Consider the following 21093-nt stretch of genomic DNA (forward strand, 5'->3'; position numbering starts at 1 on the left):
AGTCAGGTGGCACGACAAAGGCCCCCCTTATACCAATGCCTGTGGTGGGGGTACCCTTTGAACGGGTAGGGATCGACATCGTCGGTCCCATGGAACCACCTACAGCGTCAGGGCACAAGTTTATACTGGTGGTAGTAGATCATGCCACCAGGTATCCTGAAGCTATTCCCCTTAGGACCACTACAGCACCTGTTGTGGCAAGAGCCCTAGTTGGAGTATTCTCCAGAGTGGGCTTCCCTAAGGAGGTCGTCTCCGACAGAGGTGCAAACTTTATGTCGAGCTACTTAACTGCTATGTGGAAGGAATGTGGTGTTAACTACAAGTTCACCACACCCTATCACCCACAATGCAATGGGCTTGTTGAGAGATTCAACAGGACCCTAAAAGGGATGATTCATGGACTACCGGAAAAGCTTCGGCGTAGATGGGACGTCCTGATCCCCTGCCTCTTGTTCGCCTACAGAGAAGTCCCACAGAAGGGGGTTGGCTACAGCCCTTTTGAACTTTTGTACGGGCATCCTGTAAGGGGACCCCTGTGTTTGGTGAAGGAAGGATGGGAGAGACCTCTCAAAAAGCCTGCAGCCAACATAGTGGACTATGTGCTTGGCCTCCGCTCGCGGATGGCTGAATACATGGAAAAGGCATCTGAAAACCTTAAGGCCAGCCAAGAACTCCAAAAAGCTTGGCATGACCAAAAGGCTGTCTTGACTGTTTACCAGCCCGGACAGAAGGTGTGGGTGTTGGAGCCAGTGGCCCCAGCAGCACTCAAGGACAAATGGTCCGGGCCCTACACCATCCTGGAGAAAAAGGGAGAGGTCACCTACTTGGTCGACCTGGGAACTCCCCGGAGCCCCCACAGGGTGCTTCATGTCAACAGGCTAAAAGCATATGTCGACAGGAAGGACATGAGTTTGCTCATGGCCCTAGATGAGGGACAGGAGGAGGAGAGTGACCCTCTCCCCGACCTGCTCACTCAGAATCCTGACGATGGATCGGTAGATGGTGTTGTCTTTTGTGGCAGCCTCTCCGAACATCAACAGAGAGACTGTAAACAGGTTCTTCAGTCTTTCAGACATATGTTTTCTCTAACACCCAGCCAGACCGATTGGTGCACCCATGAGGTTGACACTGGTGACAGCCTGCCCGTGAAGAGTAAAATCTACAGGCAGCCTGATCACGTTAGAGACTGCATCAAGAGTGAAGTGCAGAAAATGTTGGAGCTGGGAGTCATTGAACCCTCGGATAGCCCTTGGGCTAGTCCCGTAGTTCTAGTGCCGAAACCTCACACCCAGGGTGGTAAGAGAGAGATGAGGTTTTGCGTAGACTACAGGGGTCTCAATGCAGTCACTAAGACTGACGCCCACCCAATACCAAGGGCAGACAAACTTATCGATAGATTGGCTTCGGCCAACTACTTAAGTACGTTTGACCTGACAGCTGGGTATTGGCAAATCAGGTTAGCTGAGGACGCCAAGCCTAAAACCGCATTTTCAACCCCTGGTGGGCATTATCAGTTCGTGGTGATGCCCTTCGGTCTGAAAAATGCACCTGCCACCTTCCAACGGTTGGTGAATCAAGTCCATACTGGGCTGGATGACTTCTGTGCGGCGTATCTTGACGATATCGCTGTCTTTAGCTCCACCTGGGAGGATCACCTGGTCCACCTGCGGAAGACGTTAGAGGCACTGCAAGCAGCAGGTCTCACTATCAAGGCCACCAAGTGCCAGATAGGGCAGACACAGGTTGTATACCTGGGCCACCTTGTAGGTGGAGGTCAGGTTCAGCCACTGGAGAGCAAGATACAGTCAATCAGGGACTGGGCTCCTCCAACCACCCAGACTCAGGTTCGAGCTTTCTTGGGCCTGACTGGATACTACCGGAAATTTGTCAGGAACTATGGTTCCATCGTGACACCATTAAACGAACCTACAAGCAAGAAAATGCCAAAAAAGGTTCAGTGGACAGCGAGCTGTCAAAAAGCATTCGATGACCTAAAGCAGGCCATGTGCACGGCGCCTATCCTCAAGAGTCCGGACTACTCCAAACCATTCATTGTCCAAACAGATGCTTCTGAGTTGGGTGTGGGAGCTGTTCTTTCTCAACTGAATTTTGATGGTCAAGACCAGCCCATTGCTTTTATAAGCAGAAGGCTGACCCCTAGAGAGAAGAATTGGTCAGCTATTGAGAGGGAGGCCTTTGCTGTGGTTTGGGCCCTGAAGAAGCTGAGGCCATACTTGTTTGGCACTCACTTCAAGATTCAGACCGACCATAAGCCCCTCTTGTGGCTAAATCAGATGAAGGGTGAAAACCCCAAACTGCTTAGGTGGTCCATTTCCCTACAGGGGATGGACTTTACAGTGGAACATAGACCTGGTACTGATCATGGCAATGCCGATGGGCTCTCCAGATATTTCCACTTAGAACAAGAAGACTCACCTGGTCAAGGTTAGCTTATTGTTCTGACGTTTGGGGGGGGGGTCATGTAGGAGAGTAGGGTCTGCAATCCTATGATCACCCAGATTTTTTGCTTTTGTTTCACTGGTTTACGACTTTCTCTGGCTGTGGGCCTGCTAATCAGACCCACAGCCTGGCTGTTCTCTTTCTAAATTACGATATGTACCCTAGGTGCATTTACCAATTGGTACTGGGCCACCTTATCAGACCCCGTAACGCAGGGCATAGGTGTACCCAGGGCCGCCAGGGGCTGAAGCATGTATTATGCCACCCCTGGCTGGCCTCCTAAATTTGACACAACTGGCTGCACGACAGCTGGGGCGAAGACGTGTAACCACCCCTCGCTTTAGGTATAGTAACTCTATATCTAACCATACCATGGACACCCGAGTTCCTATCAGTCACTCCTATGGCAGGCCTTAACAATCCTGAAGGCAGAGTGCGTGGGCTCGTGTGAGCTAGGTTCAGGCCCGAGCCGAGCCCGGTTGCAGCTTGCGGAATCAAGACCCAATAGCTGTTCCATGATAACGCGTACCATATCGGTAACTCCGGTGTCGCGTTATCAAGGCATGTCGAGTAAGGTGTCATACGAATCGGGGTGCTGCCCTCTCACCAACTCTGGCGATGAGGTTAGCATCCCACCCTTCTAGAGGGACACGACATGTACGTAACTGTGAACCCCGGTTAAAGTTAACTGAAGCCTCAGCTCCACAAAATGGATGCTGCCACCACAGACACGAGTCTGACCTCCTGCTGCTGGGAGTCCTTCCAGCGAGGAGCACTTGGACAAAGGGTTTCCTGTCGAGGGCGCTGTTCGCACCGTCCCAGACAGGGTTTGTGTATTCTGGGTAGGTAGGGCTTTGGCGAGAAGGTGACTGCGGAGTGGCACCCCGGTGCTCACTACGCATCTGCCGGTTAGAACCAGTTCCAGGGGCGACAGCCCTGGCCTGGGGAAAGTCCGGCAGGGGAGAGGGGCGTAACTACCCCCCTTCCTGGTCCCACCCTTAGGGCAGGACCTAGTCATGTACCCACCCCTTTCTTTAGGATAAAGACCGGAGCGGGGACCCTTCCAAATTAGATCATCTTTGAATCAAGAACTACTTTCTACGAAAGGACACTCAAGACTCTTCTCAAGATTTCTCCCTTGTGACTAAGGAGTAGTCACCCTGCATCAGCGGGCACCATCTAAGAACTCTGCGGTTTGCTGCAAGTCCTTCCTCAAGGATCCGACGGCCCAGCTCGACGAGAACCGGCTTCCCTGGCACCTCTGACCTCTACCCACGTCATCAGCTCAGCTGTGATCTGTGGGTGCGACGAGACCTCGAGGGACCGGCCATCATCAGAACCTGCACGCTCTTAAAAACCAGCAAGACCATCGAGGTAACTCTCTGGTGAGTGCTCTGGGGTCCGAGAAGCCCCGACCCTGAGCCGCTCTAGCACCGAAGTGCAGTCTCCCAGCATCTCCACGATCTGCGTGGGGCCCTTCTGCTCGCTGCTCAGCACGTTGTCTGGTCACTCGCCGCTGGCTTGTGCCCTTCTGTGACGACATCCGAGAATCATCACTGCTGGTCTGGTTGCTCCAGACTGGCCCTTGCTTCCATCCTTGCGAGAAGCACCCCGGACCCTCCTGGTCCACTCAAGACGCCATCTTAGGCCCACCACGTGGCCCTGAGATCTGCCAAGGCTTGTTGCCCCATCCTGGGCCCAGCGACGCCGACAGCATCATCCTTCGTGGGACAGCTCGCACCTCCACCGTGGTCGCCGACAACGCCTCCTGGTCCGTGAGACTGCAGAGCCTAGCGTCGCCCACTCACCTAGTCGAGGTGACGGCCAACCGGTGCCTTCCTGGTACCCTCTGACTACTGGCTAGTAGTACGAACTTGGTCCCCTCTGCTTTCAGGTTTCATCAATCTCCGATCCAGGCTTGGATCTCTACGAACTATTCAGCACTGGTCGCCGGCCAGCAACTCCTTTCTTCCGGCTCCTGGCTCGTCAGCGAAGACCCCGACGCCTGTAAGACTTGTGCAGCCGCAGCCCTCGTGGCTAGGTAACTCGGCATTTCGGTGCCTGCATAGCCTCCTTACTCTAGGGTCCCGAGTCCCTCGCTTCCGACTTGCCTTATCGGGTCCGCCCGAGACCTTAACCTTTCCGTGTCCCCGGACACTTGTTTTAATTGTGCACTTGAAGTATTTGCTAAAGAGATTTGGTTTGTGCTTAGTACCCTGTCCTCATAAAGAGTACAGGGCTGTTGTGATTCTTAATAAATATCCTGTTTATTTTCATAACACTTGTGTGGTGTCCTTTCACTGGGTGTTCAAGGGGTACATGTGTGGTAAACAGCTGGCTTAACACGCCCTCTCGAGTCTTTAGCCTTAGACTGCTCGTATCCACGCTACTAGGATAGCTGGTCTATAGGTTGACTTACAACCAAACACCATAAGGGTCGTTGGAACGATACATAGCGGTCGCTAGAATAGCGAACGTTGCATATCGGGCCAACTTCTCACACCCCCTTCTTCCTGTTAGTTATCTCAGGTCATACTTCTGCTTTCACAAAACTTTGCTGCTGGATTTCTTTGACTTTTAGGAAAAGTAAGTGGTAGTGAGAGATATATTTCTTTTTGTGGGACATTATTTACTATTGAGTGGAAAAGACATGTCTGCCATATTGTGAATCCAGAGAAACTTGACCCGAACATCTGCTGGGTACTTCACAGTATTTTTGAGATTCTCACTAAAGATTCCATAGTTAAAGACCAAATTGAATAGAAACAGAATGACAGCCTTGTTTCTTCTCTTGAGGGTTTCCTGCTGTCAGAATTTGATTACCTGAGGCTATCTAATACTTTTTTAAAATCCATTCAGTGTACAAGAGACTCCAATGTTTTCCTGTTACTTCCTCCTTGTGATAACTGTATTATTTTACAGATGTGCTAGGTGTTCCTAGAGAGACCAACAGAGGGATGTATCCAGATCCAGCGGCGGCTGGTAACATTAATTAATGGTGAGGCACTCACCATAAATGCTGCCGGCCGTAGAGCACTCCAAACAAATGCCACTCTCCCCGCGCCAATCTTGGGGGTGACGAGGAGCAGGAAGGAAAGGGAGAGACTTCCCTCCTTGTGACACGCGTGTCCAACCTATTGGTTGGAGCAGGCCAACGCAGCGCTCATTTTGAGGCTGGGGGCCTGTGCCTGCAATACCTCGGCTGTTTTACAGTGTGGGGATTGGTGGCTTTGAAGTGCACATGCTAGATTGGCCGACTGTAGGCAGCCGGCCGATCTGGTATGCATACTTGAACACCCAAAAGGTCATCGTGCAATCTGCAGGAATCTGCCCAGCCTTCACCATCCACTCGCTACGGCCGGCGGCACACAGAATAATAAATTGGCAATGACCATTTTATTATTCTGTGTTTACCGCAGCGCTCGCAGCAAGCGGTGCAACCAGGACCGGACTGGGAACAGAAACCAGCCCTGGCAAACTGCTCAGCTGCCCCCCCTGGGGTGAGGGGGAGTGCAGCTGAGCAGTTTGCGACCGCCGGTTTCGGGCGATTTTGTTACAGGGGCCGATATTGCCGACCCCCGGTAACAAAAACGGCCCCCAGGGGCCCAAAACCGGCCCCCATCCTAGCGGCTTACCGGGGAAACGCCCGGTGTCCACTATGGCCAGTCTGGCCCTGGGTGCAACGCTCTGGAGAGAAACCGCCCCTGCCCAGATCAACAGAATTTCTTTTCTGTTTCCCTGATCCCCCTCTGTTGTGTTGTAAATATCAATAGGTTATATCCAGCATTGGTATTTGCAGTTTAGGGTCTCACGAATCCACATTTCGACATACCGAACAAATGTCACAAAATAATATTTACAGGTGGTCCAGGGTCTGGAATCAAGCAATGGACTTTAAGGAAATTGAATAGATAATGGAAATGTTTTGGGTCTTCGAACCTATAATGAGAGTAGCGTCATTCCCATGTTTTGCACGACAAAGAGACCACAAACCCCAGTGAGATGCTCCCAGCACTGGGGTGATTCATAAACAAGAGTAAAAGGGCAAACTGGTCCTTAGGGCCCCATCAAGTAAACCTTTCGCGATACAGCTTTTGTGCCTTCGCTGCCTAACGGCTACGGCGCTCGACCTCGGACCTGGGGAACTGGGTTCGAGTCTCGGCAATGACGCTAAACATCCTGTGATTCTGGGCAAATCACTTAATCCCCCCGTGCCTAACAAAAATGAATGTGTGTCCTTATGTAACGTAACTGGTGCTATGTAAAGCGCTCTGATAACCTAATCGGTTCAAGCTCGCGCTATATAAAACTCTAAAAAAAAAAAAAAAAAAAAAAAAAACTGCAGTGGGACTCTGGGGGACATATTCACAATGAAGTGATGGAGGGTGGCGTTAGCCTTGTTGGCTTAGCACCGTGCTCTGCCACTTCAGACACACAGGGCTGCACCATGTTTACAAGAATACGGTGCAGCCCTGCATTTCACCCTGTGCTGACGCTAATTGCAGCTGCCGAGCGCCAGCACAGGCACTCTTGAACCATTGTGCACTGGTGCCTGCGTTGCAAGGAAAAATGTTTTATGTGCAGGAAGCTGTCCCTTCCTGCACATAAACATTCACCAGTGGCGTTTTGTAACTTCTATGTGTGCTGTAGAATGCAGCACACATAGAAGTTGCAACGTGTCATTTAAAAAAAAAGATGCAAGAAGGGTAAGACCAGGTTTTATTTTGTCTCAATGTTGACGCTGGCCCATATTTACGCCACCCTTGTAAATATTTGGGCAGCTTCAAAATCAATGGGTGTTGCGGTGGAGCGTACACCACAACACCCATTGCCCTCCCATTTCCCACTAAGTATAGCATGAAAGGGTGCCTTATTTACAAGGCAGTGTTAAGCCACATTAAGAGGCTTAACGCTGCCTTGTAAATGAGCGGAATCCAGTATCACCACCACAACGTCAAAAAAAGTGATGTTATGGTGGCGATAGGGGCTTGTAAATATGGCATGGGTGTTCCAGGGCCAGTGTTTAAGTTGCTTGGACTTTAGGTACCCTCATCTAATCCATATATCAGGGAGTAATGATCAGGAGTATTTCTCACTACTGAAAAGGTTGGACGCCCCTTATAAACCATAATCCTCCACATTTAAATTCAATTGTCTTTTGCTAGATTTTGTGGAGTTTGCTGTGTTCACTTACTACATTTGGACTTGACTTTAAAGCTGGAAAAAATCGTAATTATTTTTATTTGAATATGCCACATGCAGATTTTCACCTAATTTTACAACTAGACGGGGGTATTTTGTGGCGTGTGGAGTGCATGGGCGGCAATTATAGATAGATAGATAGATAGATAGATAGATAGATAGATAGATAGATAGATAGATAGATAGATAGATAGATAGATAGATAGATAGATAGATAGATAGATAGATAGATAGATAAGTGGATAGACAGACAGAACTTACAGTATGTGCTAATGAGATGCAACAATCTGCTGAGTCTCTGGTGGCCATGCTTCCGGAAGGCCTCGCTCTTCAAGGTCTAATTAAGAAGCAGGGATCCCCCTTGGTGAAGCCTGCTCCCTGCAGACAGCCTGCAATATGAGCAGCAAAAACAGACTGTGTCCCACGGGAACTGTGGTGAACTGGTACCAAGTGGCATCGGGGGATTTCTCAATAGGCTGTTGTATCCGAAAGGCCTTTGCAGCTGCCACTGTGCCAGCCGAATGACAGTGTCTGGAGGCCCCTGTGGGCAGTCGCCCCTGCCCAGGCATGCTGCAGGCTGGCAAATATGCCATCCCTGTGCAATTACCTATTAGATGCTGGAGACCTAGCTTGGTGGCGCGAAGAAGCCCGCTGGCCCGGGTAGTGCGAGCAAGAGCCTCCTTCGACAAGCTTGTTGCTCAAAAAGAGGGTGCTGATTGACAGACGGCCCAGTCAGACCTGGATGAGTATTTTTCACTGCTCCCCTGAATTAAGAGAGGCTTCTGGTCCTTTTCTCGCCAAGGCTTGTGCGGCCTGAGTCTCTTCCCCACACAACCTTCTACTTTGTAACGCGGACCCTATGGACAGCGGCTCCTATGCGACAGAGGAACAACCATGGAACTCCATAGGTGCCAGCAATGCGCAGAAGCCAACACTGGTAAGAATACCATTCCAAATGTAACCCACAGCAATGCCTTCTTTTTTCTTTACGTATAATTTACACAACTTGGTAATACAGCTTTTGTTAAAGGGATACAACAACTCCACTGAAGCCAATAGACATCCCAGCGATGGTGGGCAGTCAACAGAACTGGGGACAGACCAATAGGAAGTGGACAGGGCTGTCCAATGAAGCCCTGGAGATCACTCTCTTATGCTGTCTACTTGGTCAATTGACCCAACTAGACATCGCAAGAGTCTTCGAAAGGCAATGTCGGAAATATTTGGGAGGGTTGAGATAGTTCATACTAGCTGGAGGGAATTGATCCCACTCGTTCCATGGAAAAGATAGGGGTGCCTAAAAGGACACGACAGCAGCTTCTGGCTGTGCCATGGAGCGCCCTCTGACTGACCCTTCCGAAGCCCAAGTCACTCTATGGAAACATTAAAAGGAATAAGGGGCACAAAACATGTTATTCCGCCACCCACTCACGCGCAGAACATCCCTGCTGACTTCAAAGGAAGACCCGGAAGTTGGTTGTGCGCCTGCGCCAATTATGTCTCGAGGACGAGTCTGTGCTGCGGTGCGGAGCGTAGGCAATGCCCAACGTCTGTATCACCTACTATGAGTTACACAACACCTTTTGCCGATGCATCTCTCGAAACACTTTGATCCGCAATAAAAATGAAATAGTAACTTTGCAACCGCAGGATTACTCCCGTGCTAGCGATTAAGTTGAAGTAATTTTAAGTATTTTCAGAAATACTCCAGTAAAGATTTTCGAAATTTCCAAGTAAGCACACAGAAAGTTAATTTTGCGTGTACAATTACACATAGTGAGCAATTGTCATGCTGAAATGCCATCTCATTGCTGCAAGTGCACTTGTGTATAAATCCATCACATGGAACCTCTTCCCCTACCTGCGGCCAATTCTGCATGCGCTCTCTGCCCAAAGGTGCCCATTCATATTCAGGAAACGGATTTACTCCTGATGGAAGTATATCACAGGGGGGCTTATTTACAAGCACTTGTGCCTCTTTTGTGTCATTTTTAACATGGGAAGAGGGGCGTACGGGTGGCGCAAGGGGATTGTAAATAAGACTCAGGGTGTGTCTGGGGTGACAATGGGCGTTGTGTAGAAATTTATGAATACCCATGTATTTGTTTTCCAAAATTTTCAGGCATCTCCGCAGGGGCGGCTCTAGGCTCATGGCCGCCCTGGGCAGGGAGCGTAGGTAGGGGGCCCCTGGAAGAGGGGTTACGGGCGGGGCGGTGCCCCCGGGAGCTCAGGAAGGGGTTCAGGGTGTTTGGTAGTGGAACAGAGCCGGAGGCCGCCAAATCCTTGCCACTGGGGCCACCATGCAAATATGTATCCATCCTCAGAGGATAATTATATTAAGGATATATTGGCGTGGCGGCCCCTGGGGTTCGGCAGCCCTGTGCAGGTGCACAGCTTGCACATGCCTAAGGCCGGCCCTGATCACCGCCTGGGAATCCGTATTCCTCACCCTTGGGAGGAGATTGGCTCATGCAAAATATTGCACTTTATGGGGATAATATTATGTATGAGTAAATCCCTTGATGAGCGAAAAGTCACATTTTGGGAACTTCAAAAGCTAATTTATTGACACAAAAAATGCCTTTGCAAAAGGGCCTATTGTGCCCCGGAACACGCTCAGGTCTCCTAACACAAACAGGAGCACAGTACCAATAACACAGTGAAAGTTTCATGAAAATTCTATGAAAAGTTAAAACTTGTGTGTCTTACAGGATTCTGACCCTCCTTTTCTTTCCGGATAACGCGGCGTGACTGTATTATTATGTAATATTATGCAATATGACATATTTTAACATCTATGTGATTGTCAAGTTGTTGGAAAAGCACCGTTCATAACATATGCCACATTCTGCAAATAGAGGACAATGCAGGCATGCTCGAGGGACTCAGGTGTGAATGTTGTCACCGTGGGTGGCCTGCTAAGACATCAGATGCTCTGTTGAGGAGACAAGAGGTACATGTAAAGGAGGGTGGAGCTCTGTGGGTCATGTCATAAAACAGACATGCTTGGGAGACAAGCTAGAACAATTCCACCAGTTGCTCTATGATCATGTCTTCCAGCACACATGTAATAAAGTCATTCTTATTAGTGGGTGTACCCAAGAGAAATGTCCTCTGTGTGCGCTCACACTAAAGGCATACATAGCAAGTCCACATGCAAAGCCCATGGTGAGGGTAAAGCTGGAACATTGGGAGCGGGAAGGCTGGCGATGCAGTAGAGAGAACACCACTTCCTGAGATGATGCAGCTCTATAAATCTCATAAATAAATACATAAATAGCAGACAAGAGGCCAGTGCTCTGCTTCTTAGAACAGATGATTGTGTTTTTTTTGGTATAACCTCAATTGTCAGCCTTTCAGATGTGTGTCAGGTGGTTTTTGTTGTTATGAACAATCTCTTTTCCCTCTCTAGACAGCCTATGCAATTTGTAGAGGATAGTCTTCTATATTTATTGTACCTCCCATAACACTGAAAATGTTTGGGTTTATACAAATGGTCCCATCTTTACATTTGATCAGAGTCAGAGATTTAATGCATGTTTGAAGCATCTTTCCATTCACTGAATGATAGGATGCTTAGCTGGCTTACTGGCGTAATGCGTCTTCCACAGAAATTTGCGAGCGATCTATAGGAAGCAGCTAAGGGTGAGAGGCTGCTAGACTTTCTATTGCAATGACTATTGACTTCCCCCAGAATGGTTTACATGCCAATATTCCAAATGACACCATATTGTTCTCTGCAGGTTCGGTGCTTACCTGGTGGCAGCTGACAGTCTTCGTCCTTCTGCTCTGCGCCGGGGCCTGTCATGGGGCGGAAACCTCTAACATCCGAAAGGCTACACAGTTCAGCTTGTCTGGGGATTATGTGATTGGTGGATTGTTCTCTGTCCACTCCAAAGTCCTGGACCTGCAGGACGAGACGTGGCAGGGTCCTCCCTCCTGTACCAGGTAGGAGCTACTTTCCTGAAACAAATCAGACCTAGATGCTGGCAGTGACAGAGGTTATGTTAAGAGGTCATTGAGGGTCATAAACCCTTTAAATATTAAGGGGCTGATTTAGAGTTTGCCAGAGAGGGTACTCTGTCGCAACATCGATGGAGGGATGTATGTCGTTACAACGCATGCTTTTTCCACGCATGCCTTTACAACGCAGGTTTTACAACGCAAGTCGTTACAACGACTTGCGTTGGGGACGCTGGATAGTGAATAGTTTAATTAACTATTCCAACTCCAGTCCCCGTGGATAGTAGGGAAGGTTTTGGATAGTAAATGAAACTATTCCCTATCCTACAGCGCCCTCCAGCGCAAGTCGTTGTAACGACTTGCGTTGTAAATCCTGTGTTGTAAAGGTACTGCGTGGAAAAAGTTTCGTTGTAAAGGATGTTTCCCTCGATGGAGTATCCGTGCCGCAAAACTGAAGGTCCGCCCAGCTGATTTATAGATGTGCAGCCCTTATTAACGTAGTGTAGGGAAAATTATTTTACTCATGCTAGTTAAAGAAAATCATCTGATGACATTTAACCTTCATTTCTTTTTCTTGATTATCTGTGTCATTATTTTAGAGCTAGTCATTAGCTTTGTACTATATAGGGTACATCTTTTAAGGCGATTTGGACTTAGTTTGGTCTTGCTGTACTTTTATACCATTTTGCTGAGATTAATCTACATTGATTTGTTTCTCAATTTATAATGAAACCTACTAGACTCAGATCAAAAAGTCAAGTGGATTAATGTGTATCCACATTGGTTGCATTGGGTTGGGAGCGAAACATTTGTGATTTGTTTCCTTTCACCGCTCACTCTACTAGATTGACTTGTCCCCTTTGGAAATAGTTGTGTAAATGGGCCTAGACTTTAACAACATGTATAAAAAAAAAGATCTAAAATATACCTAATCACGGGGACTCACTGTGCAAAGATTAAGGATTCACTACTTTATATTGCATAGATTTGAATTTAGTGAATGGGCTGTTTTGCAAGCATGTTCCAGTGACAATTGTCAAAGTAAGTTGTATAAGTCTGGCCCAAAAAATGTGGAATTATTAAGATTACAAGCAGTTGCTCTATAACTATAGCACTGATGTCAGCTTCATAATTTACAAAGTGATCTGTTTACTGGTGTCATTCTTTCTGAATATAGCTTTGATGCTGCCAACTACCGCCTCCTCCTAGCTATGCGATTTGCTATTGAGCAAATCAACAACTCCAGCCACCTCCTGCCGAACATCACCTTGGGCTATGACATCCACGACATCTGCTCAGACAACCTGGTGGCCATGCGGTCTGCCTTGCTGTTTGCAACTGCCCAGCCTAGCGGTGAACTTGGTGTGGAAATACGGTGCAATTACACAGAATACATGCCACGTGTCCTGGCAGTCATTGGGCCTGGGAGCTCGGAGATCTGTATCGTGCTCGCTCGGATCTTCAGTTTCTTTGCCATTCCCCAGGTGAGCATGTGCACACCGAGCATAGATGCTGTCTTTGTTCTGGGTGCATCAACCCCTTACCGATTATGTGCCTCGTTATGTACTCAATACAAGGTTCTCTGTAAATGAGCAGTTTCTTAAGAGCCTATAGACAAAGGTAAATTTACACAAGTAAATTTACATGTGTAAATTTACTCTTACACTTTAGAGTAAATGTACTACTTTTGCTATTCACCAATTCCATTTTACATTTGCTCCAAGGTGTTGACATATATGTCTCCACCTGCTGAAACCAGAGGCTAGAACCAAATTTACCCATGTAAAGTTACTACTTGCATTTTTTCACACTTGGACAGAGATTTCTGTCATCTCATGGAGATCTCCCCCACTTTTGTTGAAATCTCTGCCACCATATTGTAGATCTCCACCAACGCGGTGGAGACCTCCCTATGTGAAAGAATATAGACTATGATTAACGTTTATTCTTTTTTTTAAACATTGTTATTTTTTGTTGCAAAATATAAATATAAAATAAATTGAAATATTGATTTTACCCTTTCACGTTTTCATAAAATAAAATGTTAGCACACATTACCCCTTCAAAATAAATGTTTGCTCTATCATTAATAATTTTAATATATAATTGTTTTTAATAAAATAAAAAATACCCTAACTTTTTATTAAAAGTTTTAAAAAGTTTTTAAAAGTAAAAAAGTAAAAAAAAAATAGCTCTGATGAATTATACACCTAAACAGGAGTGTTTTGCACTCATGATGTCCAGGGACAGCAATAGCCTTTATGCTTTGAATGGTTCATAACGTGTTTTAGCCGCAGGAATCGGCCTTGCTCACATACATGGAGTGATTCAGGAGGTGCAAAGGTGTACAGAATAGAAAAAGCAGATACTAAATAATTAGAGTAACTTCATTTTGCTTACAGGCGTACAACTGAAGTATCATAGCAAGATTCAAAAATATAATGCATGATGGTCATGATGTGTTAGTATAGTGCCCAACTGGGCACGCAAAGTACACACAACTCATGTTGAAAGTTCAAGCCCAATTACCTAATTAGTTCATCATCATCATCGGTTGTCAAAATAGTAAATTACCACAATATGTATCACATATTGTGTATTAAATCCAACCAAAGCCACATTTCTTTTTACCAGGAGGTCAAATATTGAGTTTCCTGAACAGAAATATTCTCATAATGCATAATCAATCAATCCTAGAAATACCAAGCAGAACAACCCACGGAAAATACAATAAAATGAAAGATATGACATTCACTGTGTAGCCCTAAAGGATCCCTCTTTATAAATCAGTCACTTAAACACAATCAAAATCAACAAGGTCTTTCATTTAATGTAGAGTGGATCATTCCAATGCAGATAGTAAAGAAAAGGTTAGAGGGTGTGATCGATCAGCTAAACCACCTATCGCTTTGAGAAAACAAGAGTCCCTTCTTTTTCTTCTTATGTGCAAGAAATAAAAAATAAAAAGCCATAAGAGTTAAATACATAATTAGACTATCCTAAATGACCTAGGGATAGTAAACAATGGGACAGATTTACTGAGATTTTATGCTGTGTATGCGTCACCAAAGTGATGCAAATCGGTGCAAAATCTTTTCTTTCCAGCGCTAAACGTGTTTGGCGATTTTCTTTCCAGTGATTGTTAGGGCTGGAAATAACATGTAAGTATAGCAATGCAATTACTTAGTGCCAAGGGGGCGTACCATGCCACAACCCAAAGTTTATTACGGTAATTCCAATTTACTAAATAAAGTAGACAGGGTTTGGCGTCAGAAAATAGTGCACCCTTCAACCAAGCGCTCCTTTATGTTTTGACTTCACATGAGTGCTGCACTATACAGCACACATGCAAAGTGGGAACATGTTTAAAATTAGTCTAAGCAGTGTACTGGAAGGGTATTCTTACGGTACAAAACCTATGCTAGACTCACAGAGACACCCTTGCACTATGGCGCACTATGGCACACAGCAGCTAATTTCAGTGCCAGGAAGAGGGGAGGAGAGTGCCATATTTCAGTAAATTTAGCGCTCTCCTGCTCTCTCTTTCTCATGCAGCGCAGCATTTTCGGCTACTGCACTGCACTGCGTGAGAAATTGGTAAATCTGGCCCAAACAGTTTAATCCCCTAAATGTATTTTGAGCTCCTCTTTACTACCTGCCCAGAATTGTGTCTCATTTTATGATTGATACCTACTTCAGTTGTAACCCTCAAAGCAGAAGCAGTTATTCCAAATATTTAATTTGCTTGTGTTCCAATGGTTGCTATTGTAAAAATATGTCACATGATGGTGCCAATGCAGACACTGAGTTTTTTTGCCCTTCTTTTATTTCTATACCCTACGGCTGATTCACGTGAACAAGGCCGAAAAAAGTTGTGAGATGATTGTTTGAATAAAGACTATTGACACCCTTAGACACCCTGGGTGCACACCTTTTCATCCTCTTACTGAGCTGCATCTATCTATCTATCTATCTATCTATCTATCTATCTATCTATCTATCTATCTATCTATCTATCTATCTATCTATCTATCTATCTATCTATCTATCTATCTATCTATCTATCTATCTATCTATCTATCTATCTAAATACACACACACACACACATATATATATATATACACACACACACACACACATATATATATACATAGATATACATGCAAAAAAGAAGCAGAGAACTCTGGGTAGTTCCTAAGTTTAGATGGAAAGCAGCTCCTGTATAGATCACCATACCACACTAGCGACACTCTGAATCTGCTCGCCTCAATTGCCTGTTTTTCTAGAAAAGTTTTTAAGCATAGGATTAGCACAATGCCATCCATGCCGAGCTAGAAAGGGACAGCGTCTTTTGCCATTTCGACAGCAAAGTCTTAAGCGTAGTATTAGCACATTGCCATCCATGCCAAGCAGTAACATGACAAAAGCCTTTTACCACTCCAGGAACAGTATTACAGTTTTGGATTGGTTAAATACCTTCCAAGAAAAACTGGAATGAATAAAAGCAACCCCTGACATGTGTTTCACTATCATTACAGCTCTTGAGAGAGGTTTAGCTTTGTCCAGACACATGGAGGCCCCTAGTATAGGTCAAAACAATACCCTTTCAAGCTTAGACTGCTGCATAAATTATGCAAAAAGAAGCAGAGAACTCTGTGTTTTTCCCATGTTTAGGCGGAGAGCAGCTCCTGTATAGAGCACCCTACAATAACAGCGACACTCTGATCACCTCAAATGTCTGTTTTTCCAGCAAAGTACACATATGTTGATTTTGTATATTTTTAAAGTTTAAATAATTTAAATATTTACACATTATTTCCAGTTGGATGTTATATTAACTTATTACCTCAATTATTTTCTTTCAGTGTGTGTCTAGTAACTGTGAGTGGCCTTGTGTGGTACTAGACTTGCTCAAAGGCTGGACTAGAGTACATTTACTACTGTTTTGACATCTGTAGGGCAGCAGTAACTTTAGATGTGTACTTTGTGAATAGCAGTGGTCTTTCTCTTTTGTAGGTGTGTATTTGTATTATCATGTCCCTCCCTAAACTCCTCCTTTATTCTCTCAAACCCCCCTTATCTATCCCTAAACCCCTTCCATTCAGTAGAAGATATTTCCCATTTTCTCACCACTCCCCCATGTCTCTATCACATGTACAACTAAGTTGTAAACTTACATAGAAAATATAAGAGAGTTGGAGGTAGAGATTTCGATTACAGGTTTGTGAATTGCATTTTTATAGTAAGTAGAACTACTGTAGTATTACTTTACATACTACAAAAAGCAGTTTGCGAATCAGGTCCTTGGTGAATTTCCAAGACAACCTTGATGTCCTCAGTAGAAGGAAGTGCCCTATGAGCAAAGTATTAACTATTGTGATTAACTTTATGAGCTCACATTCTTTTTTATAAATTGTAGAGGTGTTATGCAGAATTGGTTTTATGAAATTACTTAATTCTGTTGAACTTTCAAACAAAATCAAGAATATTTTCGATTTATTAAACATTAAAGAACATATTTAATGCTGCCAGATTGAATACTCTGGCAAAACATGATGGATGATCCATCCGCTGTAGCACAAGTGCCATCAACCATAATGCACTTTCAATATGGTGTACAGGACATGCGTTATATTTGTGAAGAGTGTCCTGTCCCCTAAACTTTAAATAAGGCTCTAGGTATTTTTTTGTAAAGCAAAATAATTTATGGTGAGCTTTTATGTGCAAAGTTCAGTAGGAGTGGAGAGTGGGATACAGTAGTAAAAGGAATGTAATTACATCTTATTCCTCTGTTGTCCATCAGGGAATTGAACTATATGTAAGAACTGAGGGGCAGATTTACAAGCCGCTTGCGCCTCTTTTACGCCACCGTTGTGTCACTTTTGTGACGCAGCGGCGGCACAAAGCATGCGCCATGCTGTGGGGTATTTACAACGTGACGCATCTGGGAAATGCGTCACGTTGTAAAGCCCTGCGCCACATGTAGGCTTTCCGGCGCAGGGGGAGGAGTTCCGGCGCAGGAACGCCTCCTAAAAGTGGCTGAGTGAAATCTACAAGATTTCACTCAGTCACTTTTAAGGCCATGCTGCGTCAAAACCCTGCGCCTGCTTGAAGCAGGAGTAAGGATTGACGCAGCATGTTAGGGATAGAGCAGCCCCGATCCTTGCTGGAGCCGTGTCGCGCCTGCTACGCAACTCCAGCAATGCGCCGCCTTTCCGACGGGGGATGCGACACGCATTTGCCCATCTGTGCGCCACGTTGCGCCACATCGTAAATGCGGCGCATCAGTGGTGGCGCACGGGTGGGCAGATGCATCGCAACTCTTCTGGCGCATCCCTGATGATTAGCAGAGATGCACCAGAAGTAGTAAATTTGCCCCTCAGAGAACAGCAATAAAAGAAGCAATTTGCTATAAAAGCTTAGGCTAATGATGTTTAATAACCATTAAGAGAGAACATCGTTATCATTTGAGCATTTCTTCTGAGATGATGAAAAAACTCTTTGAATGATCATTTCGTGCAGAAAACAGATTCTCTTCCTTCACAGGAACAGATAATAAGTAGATGAGACCAAACTGTGAAAAAGTAAGTCTTTTAAAATTCTGTGTAAAAATGACCTCTATTAAGAAGGAAAAATGGCTACCTCAATTACTTTTATTAGCTGTTCATCCTGAAGTAGGCCTATATCTTAACATTTCTGAAAAATGCTGATAACCTTTGTGGCAGTTATTTGCCTAATTACCATAAGTGAAAGAAACAGAGAGACTGCACAGTCAACAAAAGCAAATCCCTAAGCTAATGCTATGTAGTATTGGACTTGTGCACAACAAAAACATTTCAGCAACATAATCAATTTTTTTTTATCACTATAAACTATTATACATTCCGGATAAATACTACAATAAAAATATACCAATAGACAAATCTCATGCAATAGTAAAATATTAAAACCTTTCGTCATAATCTCATTGTGAAAAGATTGGAAACGTGTGCAAAGCAGTGAATGTCAATCAAGGCACAACAGGAGTCATAAAGAAGTACATTTTCACTAGTTTGTGGGTAAATCCTCGGGACTGGACAGTGTATTGTAGGGATAAAGAAATGATGGTGTCAACAGCCTTACCGTTGATAATTAAACACCTAAACTGGTTCACGTTTAAAGGTTGATGATTAAGGGCCTGATTAAGATCTTGGCGGATGGAACACTCCCTCACAAACGTGGCGGATATCCCGTTGGCCGTAGTACAAGTGCCATAGGATATAATGCATTTGTAATACGGCGGACGGGATATCCGTCACATTTGTGATGGAGTATCGTATCCGTCAAGATCTAAATCAGGCCCAAATCTCTTGACATTCGGATTATGCATAGGCTTTTCACCTATTAATCAGAGGAACTTGTTTGAACAGATCTGGTTATACAAACACTAGTACTGAAGTTCAGGTGTACTGCAATGGATTAAAAACAACTTACATTGGGGATTAAGAACAAAGGTGAAAGGTGTTCACTGCCACGTACCTTATAAAAGAAACATTTGTAGTAATCATCTGCACACCACATACCTCATCCACCTCCCTCACCCATCTCAACTGAAATTGTTCAGCATCGGTCACCACTCGGGCTCCTTTATTCTGGGAATTAATGTGTGTGATCACACTGATGGCAAGTCCTAGAGAAAGAAAAATGCATCTGTACATGATTAGCAATCGCCTCCGCTTCTGCTGTGACATTCTACTGAGGTGTTACTTGGATACCCTGAAGATAGATAGTGGACGTTCTTCAACATCCGCACATGCATGGCTTGTCATATTAAATACAGATTGTTGACATGTCATCTTTGTTGCTGGAACTGACAGTATTCCTTGCTTACTCAACTGAAGAATGGGGTTGATTACTTCATATAAAATGGTTTGTAAATCATATAAATATATTTCGAAAGTAACAAAAATGTAAACCTTTTTGTCTTACCTCACAGGTTAGCTATTCAGCATCCAATGAAATCCTGAGCGACAGGACTCGCTTCCCATCCTTCTTCCGCACCATACCCAGTGATAAAAGCCAAGTGTATGCCATTGTGCAACTTGTGAACCACTTTCGATGGAACTGGGTTGCAGCACTGGGCACAGATGATGAGTATGGACGCAAAGGCATAGAGAGCTTAACAGAGATGGTGTTGACCACAGACGTTTGCATAGCTTACCAGGCCTTCCTCCCTGTACGCTTGTCGGAAACTGAGAGCCATCAGAGACTGTCAATGATTGTGGATGGACTGCTGCACTCCCGCATCAATGTCACAGTCCTCTTTGCAAGTGAAACCCATCTGTCTCCATTGATAGAGGCTCTGATTGAGAGAAACGTCACTGAGAAGGTCTGGATCGCCAGCGCTGACTGGTCTACGGCAGCATCTATTGCCAGTATCACCAACATTTCTAGTTTGGGCAATGTGATTGGTTTTGCATTTAAAAGTGGGAAAATCGATGGTTTTGAGGAATATGTGGAACAAACTCTTGCAGACCGAGGTTCAGAAGTATCCGACGCAAGCCTGTCTAGGGCTACTGATGCACAAATGTGCTCCGAATGTGACAGCCTCACTTTAGCCAACATATCTACCTTCTTAGACAGCAATCTTTTTCGAAAGACATTCAGCACCTACACTGCTGTGTATGCCATCGCTCATGCCTTGCACAGGCTCCTTCATTGCAATACCAACAGTCTCCACTGTGACAACGAGGCCCAGATTTCCCCATGGCAAGTAAGTGAAACTGTTTGAAATCTAGTCCTGCCTGCTGCCACTGGTAATTGTCAATTTTTCCCAACTTTGGTACCATGCAAATCTAGGTGGTTCTGAGCTGGGCTGTAGTGCACATAAGGGACTCTGGGTGCCTGTCAACACACCTAGCTCTATAACATACTTGTTCCTGTAGTATGCAAGTCATGTTTCTTTCAGAAAACTGGGTCTAGGCATGTTTATCAGCACTTTCAATGCAAAAAACGCGACTTAAACAACCAGAGTTACTAGAATTACAATGAAATAAAATGTTCAACACAGAATTGAGGTACTATATCAGGTGAGTAAATAGCTGAAAAAAATAAGGAAAATTGGTATAGCACCTCAATATTCATCAGCTTACGGTGGGCAACATGTTGATGAGACTTGTGTAGTGGACGGACAAAAAGCAAGCACAGCTAATGATAAAATTCAAGCATTCTCAAGGGTCTCTGTTAAAATTCTTTTCTTCCAAAATGCCAGAAGACCCAGAAACAAATTTAGTATAGTTGTGTATGGCCTTTCTGTGTGACACTAAAACCCAGGGAATAAAAGTCCCTTACTAACAAAGTAACAATAGAAATTAATACATAGAGATACAATGAGGTCTTTGTTGAGTGTCCAAAATTGGAAAATCAACACGTTTGTTGAACTTTAAACAAGCACATCAATAAAGTGGGAGAACAAACAAAAGAGAGGT

At 45.0% G+C, this 21093-nt stretch overlaps 1 protein-coding gene across 1 annotated transcript in view; it reads left to right on the forward strand.

The window, feature by feature from the left end:
• Positions 1-21093, forward strand: part of LOC147710710 (taste receptor type 1 member 3-like) — a 126067-nt gene that overhangs the window by 30243 nt on the left and 74731 nt on the right. Inside the window, exons 2-4 of the mRNA XM_086919382.1 lie at positions 11406-11610; positions 12803-13109; positions 19602-20378. Coding sequence (XP_086775508.1) covers positions 11406-11610; positions 12803-13109; positions 19602-20378 — 1289 coding nt within the window. The remainder of the gene's footprint in view (positions 1-11405; positions 11611-12802; positions 13110-19601; positions 20379-21093) is intronic.

The sequence above is a fragment of the Lissotriton vulgaris genome, chromosome 5 (assembly GCF_964263255.1).
Source record: "Lissotriton vulgaris chromosome 5, aLisVul1.2, whole genome shotgun sequence".
Classification (NCBI taxonomy): Eukaryota; Metazoa; Chordata; class Amphibia; order Caudata; family Salamandridae; genus Lissotriton; species Lissotriton vulgaris.